This window comes from Symphalangus syndactylus, chromosome 4, assembly GCF_028878055.3.
Source record: "Symphalangus syndactylus isolate Jambi chromosome 4, NHGRI_mSymSyn1-v2.1_pri, whole genome shotgun sequence".
In the NCBI taxonomy this organism is placed as follows: domain Eukaryota; kingdom Metazoa; phylum Chordata; class Mammalia; order Primates; family Hylobatidae; genus Symphalangus; species Symphalangus syndactylus.
This window is the reverse complement of record NC_072426.2, coordinates 53,667,467-53,684,331: the sequence shown is the minus strand read 5'-3', so window position 1 is coordinate 53,684,331 and position 16,865 is coordinate 53,667,467. Positions and strand designations below refer to the sequence as shown.

At 36.5% G+C, this 16,865-nt stretch overlaps 1 protein-coding gene across 1 annotated transcript in view; it reads right to left on the bottom strand.

Moving 5' to 3' along the window:
* Nucleotides 1–9,712: 9,712 nt before the first annotated feature.
* NDNF (neuron derived neurotrophic factor) overlaps nucleotides 9,713–16,865 on the bottom strand; it is a 35,601-nt gene continuing 28,448 nt past the window's right edge. Inside the window, exons 3-4 of the mRNA XM_055274692.2 lie at nucleotides 16,195–16,319; nucleotides 9,713–14,044 (exon numbers count right to left, since the gene is read on the bottom strand). Of these exons, the coding sequence (XP_055130667.1) occupies nucleotides 12,651–14,044; nucleotides 16,195–16,319 (1,519 nt within the window). The 3' untranslated portion in view covers nucleotides 9,713–12,650. The remainder of the gene's footprint in view (nucleotides 14,045–16,194; nucleotides 16,320–16,865) is intronic.

Below are 16,865 nucleotides of genomic sequence, written 5' to 3'. Positions count from 1 at the left end.
AAGAAAGCTCTACCAAACAATTACTAATCTAAAGAAAGTTGGGGTAGAAATAAAAATATTAGACAAAAAACTTGATTAAGGAAATGAATATTTACTATAAATATTATTCTTTAATGATATAAGGGAAATTCATTGAAAAGTTATAAATAATGAGATTGTATGCACATAGCAACACAATTTTATAATATATAAAGCAAAAACTAACAACATTACATGGAATATTTGATAATTCTACAATTGTTGGAAATTTTAATAAACTTTTCTCAGAAATGATGTATCAAATAAACCAAAAAAGAAAGGATATAGAATTTTTTTTTTTTGAGACGGAGTCTCACTCTGTCACCAGGGTGGAGTGCAGTGGCACGATCTCATCTCACTGCAACCTCCACTTCCCAGATTCAAGCAATTGTCCTGCCTCAGCCTCCCATAGCTGAGATTACAGGCACACCACCACACTCACCTAATTTTTGTATTTTTAGTAGAGACGGGGTTTCACCATGTTGGTCAGGCTGGTCTCGATCTTGTGACCTTGTGATCTGTCTGCCTCGGCTTCCCAAAGTGCTGGGATTACAGGCGTGAGCTACCACACCCGGCCAAGATATAGAATGTTTGAAGCACACAATTTACAAGCTGTGTGAATGGGCATATTTTCTGTAGAAACTTAATGGTTTGAGAACACATGTTTTTTACAAGCTCTCATGAAACATTTATACAACTTGAACATGAATAAGACACAAAACAAATCTTAATAACTATAACTCCTACAGAATTAATTGCACACAGACCACATTTTCTGACCATAATAAAATTGTCTATATAAATAACCAAAAGAAAATAATACTCCAATTCTTGAATAATAGAAGAAATCATTGTGAGAATTATGAATGTCTTATCACTTAACAAAACATTTTATATGAAAACAAATAGAATAGTAGTTGAGTTATACTCAAAGGGAATGTTATTGTGGCACTCAGAAGGAAATGTAGGGTTGGAAAACCATATATTAGAAAGTAAAAACATAAAAATAAGTAAGCTGAGTGATTAACTCAGGCAATTAGAAAAATAGTAAAAATGCAAAGAAAGCAGAAGGAAGAGAATAACAACAATAAGATTAGAAATCAACAAAACATAAGACAAAGAAACAGTTTAGAAGATTAACAAAACTAGAAGCTGCTGCTTCTGAAAAAATACAGCAATAGGTAAACTCTTGGGAAGATTTTTAAGAAAATGATAAGATACAATTTAAAACATAATAAAGGAAACAATGCTATAAATAGGTAAAATATTTAAAGACTGTAACATAATACTATGAACAACTTGAGGGCAATAAATTCGAAAATTTAAGTCAAAACGGCAAATTTTAAAGAAAAATATAAATTAAAATTTTGACTCAAAAAGAAATAAAAAACTTGAATAGAATATAATCAGTAATGAAGTAGAATAATAAAGTAGTCATAACACCCCAAATGATAATAAAATATGATAAAACACAGCTGTGTTTTATCCAATATTCAAGAAAACAATAATTCCTAATATTATACAAATTTTTTCTTAGAGAAGGAATGTCTCCCAATTAGTTTTGTGAGGCAAGGATAACGTTTATAAGAAAACCAGACAAAGGAAGTATGAGAAGGAAAAATGAAAAATTAAAAGGCATTCTCATTCTGAAACATGAAAACGTAAATCTAAGTCAAGTATGTCATGGTTAATATATGCCGTATACAGTTTTTATACATAACCTTACATCCTCTGTTTATTCATATAAAACACACATACATTCCTGTAAATACACATAAAATCAGGACATATACAACAAACCAGATGTTAGCATTAACTGTATATTTTATCATACCTCACATGCAGATGCAATGAAAATTTTTACTATATACTGCTTAAATATACTTTTCAAGTCTCAGTCCTCTATGGATCCTTTGAAATTAGTTTCAGTTACTTTTTTATTGCCACTTCACTTAACCAGAATTTGGAATGAGCATGAAATGGAAATTTTAAAAGTATTTTTGCTCAAGCTCTTTAGAGACAACTGTCGTGACATTTAATCCCCAGACAGCAGAGACACTGAACCCACATCTCAGTCTTCTTTTGTGCCTGCCACGTGTCAGTCTTCTCCCTGAATATTCCAAAGAGCAGCATGCAAAGGAGAAAGCTGCCAGATAGCTTGAAGATGTTTATCTTTTTCACCTATGCCAGAATTGTTTGGCAATAATAGATGAAAAGGTAAGAGTCTTTCTCTTCCCACTACCCGCTACCCAACCAAGAAACTATCAAAGCCTTCAGAATATTTAATTGTGATTCAAAAATACATGCAGAGTGAAGATTTACTTTGAAAGGGCATGATATGACACCAAAAGCACAGGCAACAAAATAAAAATAAACAACTGGGATTATATTGAACTAAAAAGCTTCTGCACAGCAAAGGAAATGATCAACGAAGTGAGAAGGCTATGGTTCTATGGAACCTACAGGAGAAAATATTTGTAAATCATATATCTGGTAAAGAGTTAATCTTCAAAACATGTTTTAAAACTCCTATAACTCAGTAGGAAACAACTAATAACCGGGTAGTGGGAAGTAGGGGATAGGAAGAGATTGGTCAATGGGTACAAAGTTACAGTTAGATAAGAGGGAAAAGTTCTGGTGTTCTATTGCACAATAGGATGACATGATTAACAATGTTATATCATACATTACAAAATAGCTAGAAAAGAGGATTTTGAATGTTCTCACCAAAAATGATAAATGTTCGAGGTGATGAATATGCTAAATATCCTAATTTTATCATTACACGATGTACACCTGTATCAAAACGTTGCACTATACCTCATAAATATGTGCAATTATTATGTCTATTAAAAACAGCATTTAAAAAATGGGCTAAGGCCATAAATAGACATTTCTCCAAAGAAGACATACAAATGGCCAACAAGTTTATGAAAAAAATACTCAACATAGCTAATTATCAGGGAAATGCAAATTTAAACTACAATGAGATATCACCTCACACCTGTTAGGAGGCCATTATTAAAAGAAAAAAAAAAAAGGCAAGTGTTGGTGAGGATGTGGAGAAATTGAAACCCCTGAAAACTATTGGTAGGAATGCAAATGACAAAACTACTGTGGAAAACAATATGGAAGTTTCCCCCGACATTAAAAATAGAGCTACCAAATGATCCAGGAATCCCACTTTTGGATATTTATTCAAAGAATTGAAATCAGGATATTGAAAAGATATTAGCATTCCCATGTTCATTGTAGCACTATTCACAGTAGCTGAGTTACGGAAACAATCTAAATGTCCATTGACAGATGAATGGATAAACAAAATGTGGCAAATACATACATTAGAATACTATTCAACCTTAAAAAAAGAAGTAAATTCTGCAATATGCAACAATATGCATGAAACTTGAGGATAGTATGCTGAGTGAAATGATCCAGTCTCAGAAAGACAAACACTGCATTATTCCACTTATATGATGTATCTATCATAGTCAAATTCATAGAGTAAAAGTGAGGAAGGCTGAGTGTGGTGGCTCACACCTGTAAGTTGCAGCATTTTGAGAGGCAGAGGTAGGTGGATTGTTTGAGGCCAGGAGTTTGGGACCAGCCTGGGCAACATGTGGAAACTCCCTCTCTACAAAAAATTCAAAAATAACTAGGTGTGGTGGCACACACCTGTAGTCCTAACTACCTGGGAGGCTGAGGTGGGAGGATCACCTGAGCCTGGGGAAGTCGAGGCTGCAGTTAACTGTGATTGTACCACTGCATTCCAGCACTTGAGTGACAGAGCAAGATTCTGTCTTACAAAAAAAAAAAAAAAGGAATGGAATGGTGATTGTCAGAGGCTGAGGGGAGAAGACATAGGGAGTTCTAATCTATGGGCATAAAGTTTCAGTCAAGCAAGATGAGTACGCTCTAGAGATCTGCTATGCACATCGTACTTATAGTCAACAATACTGTATCATAGACTTAAACTTTTTTATTAAGTAGACTTCATGTTAGGTGTTTTTACCACAATAAACTAAAATTTTAAAAAAAAGAAAATACTTGGTTCCTTGCTTTGATTAGACCAAGTGGTTGGGGGGTAGAGGTTTGTGGGGAGATAGTAAAAGAGACACCAGGTCATGACCTGCTTTTTAAAATTTATTATTTTTTATTATTATTATTTTTGTTTCCGATCCCACTCCACCAGGATGGATGACCTGCTTTTAACCCAACCTCTTTGTCACATGTACTCAGGAAAAATTTCTACACAGAATGTCATCTTTACTCACCAAATATCAACTTGATTAGTGTGAGACAGAAACAGTATTTAGTAAAATTTTGATATAAAAAAGACCTAATTGGGCTTTAAGAACATTTTCTTTTAACTTACGTTTATTTTTCTGATTCTTAGAATCATGTGTCCATGAATCCCTAAGCAATATCCCATATTATCTGGGAAACACCCCTACAAAGATACTGATGAGCCTAAAGATGAAGACAAGTTCTAGAATATGTTACTTGTTGGGAGAGGCAACTCATATGCAACAGTGAACATAGAAGAGGTAGGTGATGGTTCAGCATTAAATTTGAGGATGGTTTAATATGTGTGTTCATAAGACACACACCTTCACAAATCATTGGAGAATGTCTGGGAAGAATTTATTTTTTTAAAGGTCAAGTTGGCAGGGAATGTAACTCAAAATATCAAATTCAATGAAAAAAGCAAAACTGTGTATTCAGTATAATTCCATATTTGATAAAAATGAAAGACAATAAATATTATTTTATGAACAGGAAAGAAAAAGTACTGGAACGCAAGTAGAATTGTTAAAAAATAGTTTTCTTTGGGGAAAATAATCAGGGCGAATGTTCAAGTTTCATGTCACGTGTTTCAGTAATTTGTAGTTTATATATATCTATAATATTACTTTAGCAATTAGAAAAAATATTTTCAAGTTGGAGGAGGACCCAGAGAATCAACACGGCCATCATTCCTCCCTAGCGCTGTCCAGGATGGAGTCCAACCAAACAAGCCCTGCTGATGCTACCTGAATCCTGTCATCAGCCGGCTCCTTTCCCATGCAGGACATGAAGTTCACTAGCTCTCAGCCTGGGACTGTGGAAGTGGCTGTGTGAACTCCTTCACTTTGAAGTACATGAGGAAAAATTTATATAGAAACAAAAATGTAATAAAGCAAATCACAAGAATGTCAATAGTAAGTATCTGATGTGCCATCAAAACAAGTGCTTTGTAGAATGAACACAAGTCTAACAAACTTTAAAAGTAGATTTATGCCAATGAGTTCCTTGGATAGCAGTCAGAGGATCTTTCCCAAAGGCAGTAAATAAGTATCATCCCTTCCTGCACTGGCGTTATCTAAAACCCTGAATTGGACACAGAACTGCACCCCGTATTAGCTGCATGAAATTGGGGAAGTTACTTAACTTCTCTGAACCTTGGTTTCTTCATCAGTAAACTGTGGAAAATCAACAGTGTCTACTTCATAAAGTTGTTATGTGGATTAAAAAGATGCCTCAGCTCAGGCTATAACTATCATATCAGGATGTGGTATCTAATGAAGGCCCAGTAAACATCTGCTATTAAAAAATGATAACAGAAGTCAAACATGTGCAAGGGCAAAGCAGAAAGAAAAACAAAGACAACCACAGACAACTCTTTATATGCTAAAAAACAAAAGCATTAAATAAAGGTTTATTAACATCATATTAAAGACACATTATGCCATATGTAAGCATTACATCAAACTCTATATAATAAGACACAAACAAATACCAAGCAAAGTTGTTATGGTAATATGCGTCACCATTAAAATGGGAAAGTTCTACACAATAAGAGCAACTTAGCAATACTTTGTCAATTATTCGTATTCTGTCCCTAATGCTTGATATTTATCTATGTCAGAGAAAACTTGTTTATAAATATGCAGGCCAAGCTTTAATATACTTTAACTTTCTCCAGTTTTAGTAAGGGACTAGTCATGTATTCTATTCTGGTGAGATTCACTAAGTAGCACTAGAACTCACAAGCATACAGGCGGATGTGGAAAAATGCATTCATTTGGTACCAGATGTATCTGCATTTAAATTCCAGCTCCATTTTGTATTAACTTTGTGATCTTGAGCACATTATATAATTTCTTTGTACTTTGGGTACCTCCTCTGCTTAATGAGAATACAATAATGTCTCCATCTCAGGGTTGTTATAAGGATTAAATAACGGTATTTCAAATGCTTGGCACTCAGTATGTGCTTAAAGGTTGTTAGTTTCCCTGCTTCTCCAAAAAGGAATCTAGGAGATCATCACCCTTCTCATTTTACAAATGAGAAAGCTCAAGCCCACAGAAGTTTAAGAAAATGCCCAAAGTCCCACTTCTGCACTCTTTCCTCTGCTGTCCTCTTATTAGCTTGCTTAACTTCAATAGAGAAGAGAAAACTCAACGGAATCAAAAAGAATTCTTTTCCTCTTTTTTAATATAGGTAAGCCACCAGGAAACTTTTAAAGTAGGAGTGAGTTTTATGAAAGGCAATAAGTAGTCTAAGAAGTGTTTTAAATCTTCAGAGATACTAAAAAACAGAAGTTCTGTTCTTCCAATCTTTCCATAGCAGAACATAAAGTATTCTGTATGCTTTGGCACCAAAAAACTCCAGAACCGAGTATTTATCTGCACATTTTAACTCAAACCTCCTGGAATGCTTGCCCATGGAATTGGCAAAGGAACTGGCATTCAGTATTTAGAGCAGCCAAGTTTGCTCAGACCACAGCTGTATTTGAAGCACAGCTCTCTGCCATTAGTCAATGGAACTTGCACAAAATTCAATTTAGATGTAAATGTTGTGATACCCAGCTTTCATATCTCATCTTTTTCCATACCTGAAGATCACCCCAGGACAACCCAACAGAACCTGGGATCCTGTGCATAATAGAAGGCAAAATTCCGCAATCTGTAATTTACAGCTTGACTTCTTTATTTGAGGAAGAATGACAAGCTTTATTCAGCAGGAAGGAGGTATTCAATATTATTCTTTTAAAATAGTCAACCAAGAGTCTGCTATTTCTTTAAAAAAGTTTTTAAAGTTCTATTTTACCATAATAAAACGGGTTGGATTTTATTTGGTTATTTAAAACGTATAGGTATGCTTATTTATCCCTCTCACTTAAAGTTCTTACCACATCCAGAAGAGCTGGAAACATCAAATGTTGCTAAAGCTACTGTAGCTACTGTGATACACGGAAACTCAACCATTGGAAATGGGCCATATTTATGACTAGATCAGTTGCTCTTACCAAATTGCTCATGTAGCAATCTATGTCTATTGTTACAACTGTGACATTAGTTGGGCCACAATCTTGTTACTTCAGCCATATGGACACACAGAGCACAAACCAGGTCAGACAAATTCAGATGCCTGTGAGACATTTACCAGTGGTTCTTGAGGGTGGCATGCTTCTTCCAAAAACTGTTTTTTGGTCTGGGAATGTGGAAATTATCAGGCCTGCATGATGAAAGGAACTAATATATTAATCCTATTTAAATAGGTCTGAGTTCATTTTATAGGAAAGGATGAGAATGAACAGTCAGACTTCTATGCCTGTGATGTATTCATATACTTGGTTCTGTTTATTATAAACAATTTTTCTCAGAAACACACTACTGTCAGAGTTATAATTAAATATGGGCATTTTGGGATTTTCAGTCTATCTTAAAACAACTATTGGTGTTATTCTGTTGTATCCTATTTACACAAGTTGAAAGGATTATACCAAAAGGTAATTATAGACAAGAAATGAATATTTGTTTATTTCCAAGTCATGGCATTTGATTGGGTATTAATCTTGGCAGGTATTTACAAGAAAGACACAAATAACATTTTGAAGTTGCCCCTAAAAACTGACCAGTTTCAGACAGTAATACTACTAGACTCAAAAAATAACACATCTATCACACCCCCTCGTTGTAAGACGGTTACTTTTTTCGAGACTGTTCTGTCTGGATCTCATCACCCATAACCAGTATTGATCTGCTCTGACCTCTCTGTTTTACACCTCTGTTTCAATTCAAAACATTATTCCCAGTTCTGAAGAGGCTTGGGGCCTGACTACATCCTGGAAGGCTGCTTGATTGTGTTCCTGGCTCGACGTCTAGATGACATTTCTAACAAGTTCCAGGGAAACCTTACACTGTCTTGCAAGTTCTCTTCTGTAGCATAAAAGAATGATAAACTACATTCTGGTACTTCTTTCTTATTTCTGTTTTTTAATAGATCTTTTACTAGGAATCAATGCCCTTCCCTGCACTGCCCTCCTCCCCGCTATACTGTGGGATAGCCAATCCCACCCTTTCTTTCTTGGCATCTAAATAATGACAGCATAAGATGAAACTGTGCCTAAGACCTTGAACTATTCAATCTTGAGCTAATGGTTTTTCTGTAATGAAGATCTACAGCTTTTTATTTCTATTACATTTAGAGTGAATATTTACAAATACCTTTGAAAGAGTTCTAAGGGTCCATCTGGAAAGGCATTTTAAAAGACTTTACTTCTATACTTTGATGACTGTTTCTCAAAGGTTAGGAACGGGGACTGTAAAGAGAAATGAAGGAAATCTTGCCAAGATGCACGATCAACCACTTCTGGGAAATGAAAATGTCCATCAGTGAGATGCAATTCTGACAGAGAGGATGGCGATCCAGGTCCAATGCTCCAGCGTAAGGTTACATGAAGGACAGAATGCAAGCATTAATAAAATCAAGTTACACTGGATCTCTTGTGTCTCTTGACTTCTTAGATCTCTCAGAGAAAGAAATGAGATAAAATTATACTTTTCTCCACACCCTACTTCTCTCCCTCTTCTCCTTTCTCCTACTTCCCACTTTCAAAACAACAAAGGCCCAAATCCCCAAAGACTCTATATTTTTCTGGCTAAAACTCTCTGGGGAAACACAACTGTGAGGGTGCCTTGATGCTTCCCAGGTCATTTGGTCAACTACATGTAAAGATCAGCTAAAGTCTGGCAGTGGTCACTCTACTTGGTCATAGGGAGAGGGCCAGAAGGCAGGCTCCCAGCCAATTGTATCTCTGTCACACCATATCAGAGTGGGGGAAGGAAGTGGCTGGAGATGCTCCGGATGACATTGTCCTCCAAGTTAGATGCTTTTGTGTTGTTTTGAAGCCAGCCAGTGAATAGAGACAAAGAATAATACTCTGGGTGAGTTGTCCCATGCTTTCTATAGTGAAGAAGTGCTTAAGATGAAGTCCTGAGTGGACATTAAACTGGGAGTAAGAGAATCTGGATTCTAGTCTTAATTGGGCCTCAATTTCCTCATCTGTAAAATGAGATGGTAGAACTAGATAATCTCTAGAAGGGATTGGTATAATATTGGAAGGGATACTGGATTGGTTTCAGCTACAATGGATCCCTTGAATATATACAAAAGTGTAGGTGTGTGTGCACGTGCGCACATGTGTGGTTTCATTCAGAGTCAAACCGTTAAGAATCATTAAGCCTTTTTCAAACTCTGAAGTTCATCTTTGTCATTTTTTAAGCCTCTTCGTCATATCAAAATCATTTTTTCAAATGTGTTCTGAGTAATGAAAATAAGTGCTTTTCAGCACTAATCCTTTAATGCATGTTTAAACATTTAATCTAGAACTTGATTACAAAAGTAATTTAATGAAGAAAATAATCTGTTATAATTCTTATAGATGTTTATTAGTTTTTAGATTAAAAAAAACAGGGCTTATAATTAAAGCAATTGACTAATGATCTCACAGCCTCAAGGTTGTATGTGCATGCAAACCTAGATCAGAAATACTTTGTCTCTAAAAATAACAAAATGACCATAAGGTTTTTTTTCTTACAAGTTTTAAGTGGTCAATTATGGGTAACACATACATTCCTAAGGAAATCTGAAATGGTCTTGAAGAATAAGTTTCTTTGAAACGGTAAGTAACACAAAAAGTGTACTTCTTTTTTTGGAAAATGATTCACAAATAACCCCTTTAAACCAAGAATTGGTGATTTATATTCTGGTCAGGATTTTGGAGTCTGGGCAATGCCATTTCTTAGCTGTTTTGACTATAACTTTTACAAATTTATTCTGACTTCTATGATCTTTAATCTCTTTTCTACACCTGAAAAATAATAAAGATTGTAAACTAGATGTCCTCAAAGATTCTTCCCTCCCCAGTGATACATGACTATACTTGGGACTCTCTAAATGCCCTGCTGTCAACAGAGCTATCCTGAAGCTTACTGAACACAAGGTGGTGCTTTCATATGAGCTTCTTTCTAGTTCTTTTGTTAATTAAGAACAAGTTTTTGTTTTTTGTCCCCAGTTTAGCCAAATGCTCCTGAAATAGAAATGCATTAGTAAATAAGAGAGCTTCATTTTTAATAGGTTTTCCCCTTTCTTTAGGAGTGATAGAAGTTTCATAATGTGTATTTCGTTTTCCAAATAATTTCAAAAAGGCAAATTTCACTGGGGCCATGAAAGAATTCTTGGATTTATCCAGACTATGTAGAAACCACCATCACAGCTGGCTAAAAAGCAAAAGCTTGGTTAAATTGACTTGGCGTGGTTCCCAGGGTTTCCCAGGCATTAAGCAATATCTAAAAGTTAAGTCTGTCACCTTCAGAAGCTGCAGTAACTCTTTGATTCACTGTAGTCCAATTTAACACATTGTTATGTAATATTATATATGTGAGTAATATGAGAAAGCTGATTTTTCTTCAACGGCAGCACATTCATAACTTAGGATACAACATCTCTGGGATGCTGTCAATTTTAAAGTCTCTCCTTCCTAGTTGGTTGGTTACATAACCATGGGGGTACTGTTATTTATCTGTTAAAAATTCTTTCAGGTGTCATTACTGTTGTGTATAGATGTGGTCACTTTTGTTTAGATGTCTTAACACTGAGGAGTTGGATGAGAATGTTTTTAAGGAACTATTTTCTCCTAAGGCAAGCAGAGCATATTTTATAAGGACCACCACTTACACTACCTTAGTCATAGCCGTCTATACTCCACAGGAATGTTGCTGTTGAATGCCCACCATACGAAAGGCAGTGTCAGCATGCAGGGGGCAGTGTAGAGGTAAAGGGATTATACCTGTCCACACTTGTAGTCACAGCACTTTAGAATCATGGAATTCTACCAAAGACAGCCTCTTATAATAGAAAGTATCTAACAATGTCATCTCATCTAAATCTATCACCACCTTATGTTAACAGGTGGGAAAGGGAGATTATGGGAGGTAACAGATTTTCTTAAAGTCATAATTGCTTTAGGTGATTGTAAATTCCAGACTTTTCTGATTCCTGGACCAATATTCTCGTTAACACCTCATGATTTATGTATAGAACCTGTGGAGAATGAAGCTACCTAAAAGTGCCCTTTGTGCACAGTCTCTGATAAAATATTTCTGTTATGATTTGCCTAAATTGTCTCTTACACTTGAAATTACTTTAAAAAAAATCCATGAAAAATCAAAGTTAAAAGTAGCAGGCCATTAATGTTATAAAACAAGAGCTTTCCTAGTTTTCTTCTTACTAATAAAAGTCTTGATTGGTGTTTGTTAAGTTGCGTGAGCTACGGATTAAAATAATTATTTAACTATTTTGCTAATATTCAAACAGATGGAAAATACTTGAAATATCTCAATTTTGTACTTAAAATAAATGCTTATAAAGTGATATATTTTAGGTTATTATGGACAATTTGTTGAATACTAGTCGAGTTAGTGTTTGGCTTGTCCTATTCTTTTAAAACAAGTCTATTGTAGCTCTCTCAACTCTCCTAACAGCTGGCTCCCATTCAACGTCAAAAATACAAATTTTAATACCTATTTCTAATGCCATAATAACTTTAGAGAGATGGGGCATCCCTTTTTAATTACTAAAAAGCATCTGTTTTGGTGCCAAACTACAGAAGGTACAGTTTTGAGGACAGATTAGAAATTGAATACACCAAGGTAGCTGCTTGGGAAAATGAACAGTATATAATCTAATCTCTTTAATTTTATGTACATGAATATAATGTATGTCAACTTTGTACATGAGATACATATAGTATTTTAACATTTTACGCAACAAACAAGAATTTACAATAGCAATATAACTGACTAGAGGGCTATCCACTTAATAATACTTAGATTAGATCTGTACTTTTAATAGGAAAAGAATTTAATAGTTTACAATCATAGAAACACTGACATTTAAAACAAGAATTTATAAAATAATTTATATATATATCCTAGCATCTATAGAGAGGAATGCATTTATGGGTGTGTGCAATGAATGGCATATTTTAAATTTTTAGGTAATAAAATAATTTAGAAGCAGTTCATGCAGTGGTCAAAGCAGGGAATGGCAAGTTCCTTCAAGAAGTCCTCTATCTTTGACACCAACCGGCATCAGACACACACTAGGTACCATGGGGCACGCTAGAACAAGTCTCCTTCAAGAGTTACTTATATAAACATCAATATACACACGTTGATATCCTTCCTTCCATAGTACAAGTACAGGTCACAACTTCTCTCAGCTGTGGGAGTAGTCAGTTTATACTTAAAGTGATTTAATATCCCTCCTGGAGTTCTACATAATATATCTCTATAAGAAGGTAACTAACAGAACTTTCTAGTTTTCACAACCTTACTCTGATACTTTACAGAGTGCCCCCCGTGTCCTATGACATAAACATCCAGCAGGTAAGATTTGCCAGGCTGAAGACCTTTAATTGTTTCTGTGGTCACTGCTTTCTGCAGGTTTTGACTGTGGAAATATTTACAGAGGACCTTTTCTGACTTCTTCCTTATATCTGGTCCTAGGCATTGGTTTTGCTCTCTTTTCTTCTGGTCTTCATTGTAGTTATCATCCACTTCTTTTTTGTAGATGCAAAACTTGTTCCTTTCCTGAGTGCCTAGCCAAGCCACGGTGGCGGAGGAACAGGTACGGAGCTTGTCAAAGGCTTTGATTCTTGTGTCTTCAGGAAGAGAGGGAAATGACTGCTTAGTAGGCCTTGTGGTAGCTAGAATTTTCAACACAGATGCTCCTTTCTTGTTTCCTTTCAGTCGAACGAGGTATTTTGCTTTAGGTTTTCCTCTAAGCTGAAACTGCTGAATGCCTTCCACATTCTGAGACAGGAGAAGTTTCCCATCTCTTCTCACTTGGATTTGGACAGCATCCAGACAAGAGTGAATAAAGAAGGTGACCTTTTGGTGAGAAGAGACTGGAGCAAACCGTAGAAACTTTGCTCCCTTCCTTTTAACAAATACATCTGTTACCTTCCCATCTTTTAGCTCAACTGTCTTCTGTTTGGCTTCTTCCTTGGTCCTGGCAAAGGTACCTACATAAGCGGTGCTCATGTTGCTGTTGATGTTGACCACAAATACATCAAAGTAGTACTGCGTGTCAGGTTTCAGATCAGAGACGGTGAAGATGTTCTTGTTTCCTATGCAGATTTTCTGAATGTCAACCTTGGGCCTGGAGTAGATATGACGCCCCAGTTTTGGAGAAGGCTTTGCTTGGAAACTGCGTTCTTTACCTGAATTATCAGAAGGAAACCCAAAGTGGGCAAAGTCAAAGGGGCTGAAGTCCAGACCAGGTTTCGGTGCCATCATAAAAGCATCATCCGCACTCAGTTTTGCTTCCACTGCACAGAGACTTTTGAAATTGTGCTCTTTGTTGATGACCACACAGTACTGAATGGGTTGTTTCAGCAAAGAGGCAGTGGGGCTTGGTTTCCAGGCCAAAGTGACCGTGGTGCGCCCCAGTGAGGTCACATCTACTCTTGGGTCATAGGGTAACTCAGGGTATGGCTGATCAGATTCTGGAGTTGTGGTGGCATATACTTTGAAATGTGTGTCTTTCTCTGTTGAAAGAAGATCCAACTGATATAAACCGGATGGGGAACTAGATGATATAAAATACTCAACATCATTGCCTTTGTAGGAGAATAACTCAGTGCCTTCCTCATTAATGATCTGCTGCTTCTGCTGCTCAAGAGGTTCCAGATCACCTAGAAAATACATGAGAAGCACAGGCTAGTGTCAGGGCATACACTGTGGCTTGCCAACCTTAAGTTATCCTTTTATCTTAGTTTTTCTCCATTATGAAAATAGTACATGTTCATCAGTAAAAATATTTATAAATGTATTCAAGATAATATTTATTTTGACCATTATACATAATGCTCTTATATATGTGTATGGCTTTTCTGAATTTAAATTATTTCTTCAGAGCAGAATCCAATTAGTAAAAATTTTAGGTCAGAGACTGTAAACTTTTGAGACATTATTAATCCTGACTGTCAATCTGCTTACCAAAAGAATTGTATCAGTTTGCATTTGGATGGCCAGCCATTTTGCTAATTTCACAACTGTTAGGAGGACTTGACAATCTGATTAAAATACACAATATAAAGTACCAGTAAGAATGTTTGGCCGGGTGTCATGGCTCATGCCTGTTATCCTAGCGCTTTGGGATGCTGAGGCTGTAAGATTACTTGAAGCCGAACCTGGACAACAAAGAGAGACCCTGTCTCTATAAGAAATAAAGATAAAAAAATTAGCTGGGCATAGTGGCACATGCTTGTAGTCCCAGGCACTTGGGAGGCTGAGGCAGAAGGATTGCTTAAGCCCTGGAGTTCAAGGCTGCAGTGAGCTATGATTGCACCACTATGCTCTAGCCTGGGCAACAAAGCAAGACCCTGTCTAAAATAAAATAAAATAAAATAAAATAAAATAAGAATGCTTAAGGTTCAACGTATAGAACGTGCACCCAGGAATAACACAGGAATAGTGTTAAAGCTAAACTAATTTTTTCCATATTTTGTTACTGTAAGTATCAGATATCACACAGATATCAGTGTATAGATAAGTTTCCAGGGCTTGGTGAATGACTGGGTAGCTACAGTGAGAAGAAACCTTTTCCAGCTTATCACTGCAGGTTGAAAGTGAGCTATACAGAATTTCATATTCCTAAACTATGGGATAAACACAATCATCAAACAGATATATTAACATCAAGATTTGGCCAGGTGTGGTGGCTCACACCAGTAATCACAGCACTTTGGGAGGCCGAGGTGGGCGAATTGCTTGAGCTCAGGAGTTTGAGACCGGCCTAGGCAACATAGTGAAACCCTGTCTTTACAAAAATACAAAAAATTAGCTGGGCGTAGTGGCATGCACCTCTGGTCCCAGCTACTTGGGAGGCTGAGGCAGGAGAATGGCTTAAGCCCAGGAGGTGGAGGTTGCAGTGAGCCAAGATTACACCACTGCACTCCTAAGCGACAGAGCAAGACCCTGTCCTGAAAAAAAAAAAAAAAAAGCCCATCAAGATTTGTTTTCTGTATCTTGGTCTCTTTACTCTCCATACACACTTCCATAATTTTCCTAATTGCGATGTTGCTCCTCTTTGTAACTACTATAGCTAGCCTTTGTAGATATATATACATAGTTTTATATATATATATGTACATATATATATAAAGACTATATATATATAGTCTTTTGTAAGGCACTCGTTGACAAGCCTTCACCTTTAACCTATGATGCTCTTAAAGAGCTTTCAGGGTGCCATACAGACTCTTCTCATTTCTCTTTTATTTTATTTGTTCTCCATCATCTGTCTTCTTTAAATGCTTAGCCCACTCATCCTACTAACTTTGTTTTCATCTTGGCCTTTAACTGCTACTAAATGCCTCTCTGCTTCTCTGTTTCCATCTCGTATTCCCTGGAGATCAGAGGTTCTTAACCTTGGCTGTATATTAGAATCACCTGGGGGGTGTGGCTAAAAATCCCAAAGTTCGGACCTCACCCCATTCCAATCAAATCAGACCTTTGCAAGATCTAGGCATCAGCAGTTTTTAAAGCCTTATACATGATTAGGATGTTTAGACAAGATTGCAAACCACAGCCATAGAGGCTAGTCCAAACCTCTCCCCTTCTCCTTAAGCCGTCAGTCCCCGTACCTGTCTCTCCTAACCTTTTATCAGGATCAGTGTCATCTGATGCCACCCTCCCACTTCCCTTAACTCCTTCTCATACCTCCAGCTTCATTTGTGCACCCATGCTGCCTTTTCTTACTAACACACAGAAGGTTGTATGTTTCACAAGCATTAAAACCATCCATTCAAAGGTCCAGGGGCAGATCTATCCTGCTGCTTACCTGATCCTTCTCCGCTCGTGTCCTCTGGCAGCTCCTGGAGGCTCAGCTTCCACTCCAAAGGCGCATCACAGGGTGTCACTGTGACTGATAATGGAGTATTGTCTTCTTCAACCACAAAGAAATACCTGTGGGAAAGTGGACCACTTTAGACCGTGGTAATTCCTTCTAACATTTACAATCAAGACTTACCAGAGAAATCGTTTGGTTGTAATTTTTTTTCATTTTATAAATTTTATAAAATTTTCATAAAATGTCATTGTATTTTCCCTTAACACAGTTTAATAAAATTGGCTATTTGACACAAAACATGATACAGCATTAACTGTGGAAGTCCAACAGCCCCAAGGATCTGCAACCAGATTTATCATCAACAAATGCAGTGTGAAATAAAAGACATTGAACCCAAAGTATTTTGAGTTAAAAATCAACACTGACCTGTTGTCTGGTATTATTTAACACAGGCCCTGCCATTGCAATTAAATCGCAACCAAGAAAATTTCCAGGTTTGTTGCCCTATAGGTGCCATGCTTTCCATACATTTGGTGATAAATTTGTACATTAACTTGAGGGCACTCTGACGTAGTTGCAACTATTTCAAAAGAATGTTTATTGCGGCACTATTCACAATAGCAAAGAGTTGGAACCAACCCAAATGTCCAACAACGATAGAC